General features: G+C 46.2%; 1 protein-coding gene across 1 annotated transcript; it reads left to right on the top strand.

Moving 5' to 3' along the window:
• The first annotated feature begins 2,215 nt into the window (after window positions 1-2,215).
• Window positions 2,216-3,347, top strand: LOC100605287 (olfactory receptor 10AC1). The gene has a single exon (XM_003278505.2). It carries the CDS (start codon window positions 2,310-2,312, stop codon window positions 3,285-3,287), a length of 978 nt encoding a protein of 325 aa, XP_003278553.2. The 5' UTR covers window positions 2,216-2,309; the 3' UTR covers window positions 3,288-3,347.
• The last annotated feature ends 4,806 nt before the right edge of the window (window positions 3,348-8,153 follow it).

Genomic DNA, 8,153 nt, shown 5'->3' with positions numbered 1-8,153 from the left:
TCCAATGCTATAGAACATAAGAAATTCCATTTGGCTGTAATTTTGTATCCTTTAACAAAGGATCTGTCCCTAGCCCCCTTCCCCCTACCATTCCCAGCCTCTACTATCCTCTGTTCTGCTTTTTACTTCTTCTGAGATCAACTCGTTTTAACTTCCACATGAGTGTTTTTAAAACATGATGTACCTTGGGCTGCTAGGTATTGGTGCCATCAACGGGACTTACTTGTCACCTACATTTCTGTGTGGTATGAACCTGGAGGAAGAACTGGAATGTTTCTGTTTTTTTTTTCTTCTGCATTCCCCTGTGCTCATCACGCTTCTCTAAGGAGATGAAGAGGAAGAAGTAGAGGACAGAGCAGAGGCGGAGAGAAGAGAGCTGTCCTGGCACTTCAGGAATCCTCCAAGAAAGCCAGGCCTCTCTCTCATGTTCACAGCAAGCAACAATTGGCGAAGAGGAGGCACTCGACACAGGTTTGTTACATTTGCTCAACAGCATGAAGAGTGGCCAAAAACTGAAAAGTGAATGATCTAAAACAAATGGGAAATGAATCCACCTCCCTCAGACCTACCCAAAACCCAACCCTACTCTTCCATTAGAAGACTGAAAACATCCATTTGAAAGTGCTGCCCTCAGACAGGATGAGGAAGAGCACAGAGTGACACAGAGAAATAAAAACCCTTAGAATTCTCCTCTCAAAAAGAGGTATTTTGCAGGGCATGGTGGCTCACACCTGTAATCCCAGCACTTTAGGAGGTCAAGGCAGATGGATTTCTTGAGCTCAGTAGTTTGAGACCAGCCTGGGCAACAGGGTGAAACCCCGTCATGTTAGCTGGGCATAGTGGTGTGTGCCTGTAGTCCCAGCTGCTCAGGAGACTGGAGTGGGAAGATTTCTTTAGCCGGGGGGTTGGAGGCTGCAGTGAGCCATCATGGTGCCATTGCACTCCAGCCTGGGCAGCAGTCTGAGACCTTGCCTCAAAAAAAAAAAAAAAAAAAAAAAAAAAGTATTAGCAAAAGCCCAACTCTTTGCATTTCTTCCAGTTCTTTCATCTGATTTTCCTATTGCCCTTTGACCCAGCTTTATTGCTCTTTTACTCTAGGATATAACAACTATGAAGAAATTCCACTTCCAACACTGATTAACAGTGATTTTAAGAGCAAATAGTTGAGCTTACACTTAAAATTAAAAATTAATAAAAGAGAGATCTCATTAATATCGATTGGAAAAATTAAACCTCCTCCTCCTCCAGCTTGCATGGCCTCAAATCTCTTCCCACCTCCTGGTTCTTCCATCCCAAAGGATTATGAGAAATGCAGCTGACCTGCACACTGTCACTGTTTTCCAAATGCTACTTGCAAATGAGTCACCGTATAATGCTCAGAATGAAACTGTGTTCCGATGGCAAATTTGGAATGTACTGCTAACTAAAAGTCAAGTTAGAACAAATACACGTCACCTTTTCTCATGTTGACAAAGCATTAATAAAAATGTTAGGGACATGCTGTTCCTGGTGCACCCAGGGAAGCCCTCCTACAAAGCATGTTCTGCTGCCTTAGTGCCTGCCTCAGAGCCTGGCACAGATCTGGGTCTCTACTTAAAACTAAAAAAATGTGGATTGTCTTGACCTCAGTGACATTTTTTCAGGACCTGGGTCATAGAAAGTTCTGGATTCAGCCTCAGAATGCAGATTCTGATCCTAACTTCCTGTGAGCAATATGTCCTTCAACAGTCCCCTTTCCCCCCAACCTGAACTTTACTTTCCTCCTTAAAATTGTGAAGTTACATGAGATGATCCCTAAGGCCCTCACCTGTATTATGTTTTTGTGATTCTGTGATACACCACAGAAGGCAACTTAGAAATGACAGAACAGGGCAGGTGGGAGAAGACAGAAGCGGGAACTAAAGACATTTCCTGCCATGGGGGTCTCAAGACTACAGCAGACACAATAATCACAGCCCTATAGGACCCACAAAATAATAACTGGACTACAGAGGCACATGAGCTAAAATCCAGGCTTCTTTTGAAAGAGCATGTTGAGAAGGCAGCTATAGGAATTCTTGTCCAGGAGGCAGCAAAAACTGCACTCTTTTTCTGAACAAGTCAGTAAGACTTCCTTGTGAGGAGGACTGGGGGTGGTGGGCTGGGAATGGACCCATGAACTGTTGCGACCTCTCTGCGGCCACCATTCCTGGTCCAGCCTCTACCTTCCACCCGCCTCCTCCTTCACGCGCAGGGCCAGAGCATGCGTACCCGACAAGCTCTCCCCTCCTGTGCCTCTCTCCTACAGGTGCCTGTGGGCGGGCTCGTGCATGGACAGCCCCGGCAATGCCACCGTGCCCTGCGGCTTTCTCCTTCAAGGCTTCTCCGAGTTCCCACACCTGAGACCCGTGCTCTTCCTTTTGCTGCTGGGGGTGCACCTGGCCACCCTGGGCGGGAACCTGCTCATCCTGGTGGCCGTGGCCTCGATGCCCAGCCGGCAGCCCATGCTGCTCTTCCTGTGCCAGCTGTCAGCCATCGAGCTGTGCTACACGCTGGTGGTGGTTCCCCGCTCCCTGGTCGACCTGAGCACGCCGGGCCACCGCAGGGGCAGCCCTATCTCCTTCCTGAGCTGCGCCTTTCAGATGCAGATGTTTATGGCTCTGGGCGGGGCCGAGTGCTTCCTGCTGGCCGCCATGGCCTATGACCGCTACGTGGCCCTCTGCCACCCGCTGCGCTACGCGGCCGTGGTGACCCCCGGGCTGTGCGCGCGACTGGCTCTGGCCTGCTGCCTCGGGGGACTGGCGGTGTCCGTGGGGCTCACGGTGGCCATCTTCCACCTGCCTTTCTGCGGCTCCTGCCTGCTGCTGCACTTCTTCTGCGACATCACGGCCCTGCTGCACCTGGCCTGCACGTGGAGCTACGCGGACGAGTTGCCTCTGCTGGGCGCCTGCCTGGTGCTGCTGCTGCTGCCCTCGGTGCTCATCCTGGCCTCCTACGGCGCCATCGCCGCCGCCCTGCGCCGCCTGCGCTGCCCCAAAGGCCGGGGCAAGGCCGCCTCCACCTGCGCCTTGCACCTGGCAGTCACCTTCCTGCACTACGGCTGCGCCACCTTCATGTACGTGCGGCCCAGGGCCAGCTACTCCCCGCGCCTGGACCGCACCCTGGCGCTGGTCTACACCAACGTCACGCCGCTGCTGTACCCGCTCATCTACAGCCTGCGCAACAGCGAGATCACTGCCGCCCTGAGCAGGATGCTGAGGCGCCGGCGGCCAGGCCAAGCTCCTGGCGGGGATATGCGCGAGCTCTGATGGCAGGCCCGGACCAGGCAGAGGGGGCGGCTCCGCTCCGTAGAGTTTTCCCCATCATGAGGGGTCTGCATGGGGAAAGCCAACCAGGGGACTCAAGGACTGCATCTAGGAAAGAGAAAGCCTCCCAGCGGTTGCCCCATCCTCCACTCTTCCCTTGAATTGCCAAGACGCTGTGGAATAGAGCCCTAGACCTGAGTTTAGTGGCTCCCTAAATACTTGTTACGTTTCTTCCCGGGTGTGTTGGAGCCCGTGCAAGGTGCAGGGCTAGGGTTGATAAAGAAGGCACAGCTCATGGCCTCATGAGGCTCCTAGACCCATAGGTGAGAAAGCCAGATGTGAGGAGTAAACCAGAGATGGTGGAGTGGCTCATAAGACTCGTTACCCATGCGAGACTTTTTGAGGGCTGAGGGGGGTCAGGGAAAGTATTTTGGGGAGAAAGACAGCTACACGGAGAACTGTAAGATAAGTAGGGGTTAACCAGGTGAAGAGAAGGACGCAGAATGCTCTAAGCAAAAGTGTTTTACAGGGGCTGGGGCACTTTGGCAAGGACCTTGGAAACAGCTGAGGAATCTGAGTTCAGGGAGGGCTGTGATGGCCTGCCTCCACTGCATGGTCACTGAGGCTGCAGGGTGGCACATGGACCGGAGAGGTGGAGACCTGTTTAGGAAACTGTTGGCATAGTCCGAGACAGGTGGTGGAACCCGGACCAGGGTGTCAGCACAGGGAATCAAGCCACATGGAAAGAGTCCAGAGACGTGCTGGAAGTGGACGCTACAGGCCCTCGATTGGAATGGGGGTGGGTAAGAAAGAGGAGTTAAGGATCACTTCTAATATAGGTTATTTGGTGGATGATGGTGCCATTGCTGAGAATACAGGAGCAGGAGCAAGTGAGGAGAAAGGGGGTGTGGTGGCGTTCTGTTTTGAACATGTCCAGTTGAAATGCTGCTAAGACAAAGCAGTAAAGATGCTGCCTGAGGAGGCAGATACACCCATCCAGAGCTCAGGAGAGAGACTAAAGAGGGGGGATAGATTTGGAATTATAGTTGGCTGCTGAGACCATAAAGGTGGGCAATATCACCTGGGAAATTTTATACAGGGACAAGAAAAGAGGTCCCAGCCAGAGCCCAGAGGAAGGCTAGCAGGAAAGGGAGTAGAGGAAAGGAGACTCCACGAGGCTTGAGAGCTGCTGAGGTCCATGGCCTTTGGCCATTCCTTCCTTCACCTTTCCAGCCTCAGTGACCTCAATTGTAAAATGAGGGCAAGACTCCATGTTCTGTAAGTTTCCTTCCTGATCTCTGATCTCTTAAGATGGAGCATGCAAGGATACATAGGATCACCGAAAAGGGTACAAGAGGAAATAAGTATGAATAATCTAGTGCCAACTGAATGCATGAGGAATGACAAATGGGGAATTGACACAGGTGGCATTAATCGGAAAGGTTTGCTGGAGGGGGCTAAGTTATCTGAAATGACTTGGAGACAGTGGTTGATTTGCCTTGACTTAAATCATCTGGAAGTCAACTGAAAGGCCTATTCACTAATTTGACTCTGGGTAATTAATGTCTGTGAATGCAGAAAGTCAGATGATAGAGGGTCTGGGCCACAGGCTTTTCTAGACCCTCTCTCCCATAAGGAGCCACTTTTCTTGGACGTGATGTGAAAGATGCTTTGTAGAGGTAATAAGCATATAAACTTGCTATTAGAATGACTGATGCTTTTTCTCAGGTAACTGCGATGGCAACACTAATGGACAGTGACTTTGGGAAAATAAGCAGGGGACCTTGAATTGCATTTTGGCTTTCTTTCTCTTGGTTTGGGGGAAAGAAGCATAATACTAACAGAGTGATACACTAGGAAAGTGAACTGACAATAACACTGGAAGACAGAGTAAAGATAATGGGGCTGGTAAGGGATTGTGGCAAAAGTCCACAGATGAGAATGCAAGGTTCCCAGCCACAGGTGTGTCTGGGATGCAGAAGGGAAAGGTGGAATGAGGCAGGATGTGATGAAGACATTAGCACAAACCAAGTGGGAAGGAAAAAAATCATGATTTAGAATAAACTTGAGCATTCACCTCAAGATATGCACCAAAGTAAATGTCATATGCATCAAACATTTAAATGTAAAATATAAAACCATTTTTAAAATCTTGAAAAATATATATTAAAAATAAAAATATAACTTGTCTCCGAATGAGAAGAGATGATCTATGCACAAAGGCAAAAGGAGTTACAGAAAAAAAAAATAGTCTCATGGGTTTTATGGCAGAAAAATTTAATTCTTGTGTTTATTAAAAAGTGTACGTTGGCCAGACACGTTGGCTCATGCCTGCAATCCCAACACTTTGGGAGTCCAAGGCAGGCAGATCACGAGATCAGGAGTTCAAGACCAGCCTAGCCAACATTATGAAACCAGTCTCTACTAAAAATACAAAAATTAGCTGGGCGTGGTGGTGGGCACCTGTAATCCCAGCTACTTGGGAGGCTGAGGCAGGAGAATTGCTTGAACCCAGGAGACGGAGGTTGCAGTGAGCCAAGATCATGCCACTGCACTCCAGCCTAGGTGACAGAGCAAGACTCCATCTCAGAAAAAAAAAAAAGTATATGTTTCCAGGCATGATGGCACATGCCTGTAGTTCCAGCTACTCAGGAGGCTATGTAAGATAATTGCACGAGGCCAGGAGTAACAGCCTGTCTCAAAAAAAAAAGGATATATGATGTGTGTGTGTGTGTATGTGTGTGTGTATGTATATATATATATACATACACACACACATATATATATATACATACACACACATATATATATGTAATCAAGGTCCTGTAGTGTCTATATATATATAGTAAAGGCAAGTGACAAGCTAGAGATATGTAATTCCAACAAATATAACAACAAAATGGCTAATGTAATTATTCTTACCAAACAAAAGAAAAGAAAAACGTGAACATCGCAATTTTAAAAACCAGTAAGAGAGATGAACAAACAATTTACAGGATGACTTTATAAAATATTTTTTATTTCAACTTCATTAGTAACAAAAAATTCAGACAATAAAATATAATTTGGTTCCTATCCTATCAAACTTACAAAGAATTCCTCAAACAATTTCCAGTGTCAGCAAAGTTAGGATGTGAAGAGCACTCTTAGATGGCCAGTATAAGACAGTCTTTGAGGAGCTCCATTGCTTCTTTTAAATCATGGTCCTTACTAAGTATTGTCCTCTCAGACCCACTAATTCCATCTCTTGAAGCTTATACTGAGAAAATAATCAGAGATATGGATAAATATTTTTGTAAGGGACATGTATTAGTCTGTTCTCATGCTGCTAAGAAAGTCATACCCAAGACTGGGTAATTTATAAAGGAAAGAGGTTTAATTAATTCACAGTTCCACATGGCTGGGGAGGCCTCACAGTCATGGCGGAAGGCAAATGAGGAGAAAAGTCACGTCTTACATAGCGACAGGCAAGGAGAATGAGAGCCAAGTGAAAGGGAAAACCCCTTATAAAACCATCAGAACTCATGAGACTTATTCACTACTATGAGAACAGTATGGGGGAAACTACCCCCCTGATTCAGTTATCTCCCACTTGGTCCCTCTCACAACATGTGGGAATTATGGGAGCTACAATGCAAGATCCGCTCTGGGTGGGGACACAGCCTAACCATATCAGGACATTAATTACAGTATCCTAATATTAGTTGAAAATGCAAAGCAATGTACAGGTTCAATATTGGGGTAATAATTAAATAAATATAATGGAACACTTAAAATCTATGCAGAAAAGGTTTCTCATGATGTATTTTTCACCTGATAAAATATCCACGATGTAGTGCTGAATAAAATTTTCAAGAGGTAGAACTAATGACCCCAAAAAAACAAGTACATGTATGTACACATATACACAAATATATAAAAGACTGGATTTTTAAAAACACCAAAATGTTAATAATTTCCATCTCTCTGTGATAGGATTATGGGTAATTTTTATTTTCTTTAGTGCAAATTTTCCAAATTTCGTGTAATTATTTTCAAAGTATATTACTTTTATATATTTTTAAAAATTATTATTTTTCATTGGAGCCCTGTCAATGAATCAGAGACTTCTTATCACCAGGATACAGGTCTGAATCCCACTTTCCTGAAAACTGTCTTCTCACCAAAAGCTCTGGACTTATGTGAAGGGGAACTAGAGCGAGCTTTAGAGGAGTAGCTCAAGGGCTATATGTGGTATAAGAATAGCATTACACTGGCCGGGATCGGTGGCTCATGCCTGTAATCCCAGCACTTTGGGAGGCCAAGGTGGGTGGATCGCCTGAGGTCAGGAGTTCGAGACCAGCCTGACCAACATAATGAAACCCCATCTCTACTAAAAATACAAAAATTAGCTGGGCGTGGTGGCAGGTGCCTGTAATCCCAGCTACTCGGGAGACTGAGGCACAGGAATCGCTTGAATCCAGGAGACGGAGGTTGCAGTGAGCTGAGATTGCGCCACTGCACACTTCAGCCTGGGCAACAAGAGAGAAACTCCCTCTCAAAAAAAGAAAACAAAGAATAGCATTACACAAAGTATTTTAATCCCCCACTAGCTTGAAGGAAACCTTACTGTCATTGATAAAGTAAATAGACACTAAGAGGAAGAATAACAATCCACAGTCTTGTAAAAAATTAATGAGCAAATAAATTCACTTGACATAACTGTTTCTAAACAATGTTACACTAACATATGCTAGTATGTCAAAGAGCACAGATTGGCACAAAACTGAAGTACAAATGTAAGTTACACTAGGAAAATTCCAGAATTTATTTATTCATCCATATTCGCAATAAATACATGCTGATTGAATTCCATGCCAAGAGCTAGAC

Source organism: Nomascus leucogenys, chromosome 13, assembly GCF_006542625.1.
Source record: "Nomascus leucogenys isolate Asia chromosome 13, Asia_NLE_v1, whole genome shotgun sequence".
Classification (NCBI taxonomy): Eukaryota; Metazoa; Chordata; class Mammalia; order Primates; family Hylobatidae; genus Nomascus; species Nomascus leucogenys.
Note: the sequence above shows the minus strand (reverse complement) of the source record. Positions and strands in the feature narration are given on the sequence as shown.

Excerpts from the sequence above, each read along its gene's own strand:
- LOC100605287 (XM_003278505.2), top strand. The coding sequence starts at position 2,310 with ATGGACAGCCCCGGCAATGCCACCGTGCCCTGCGGCTTTCTCCTTCAA.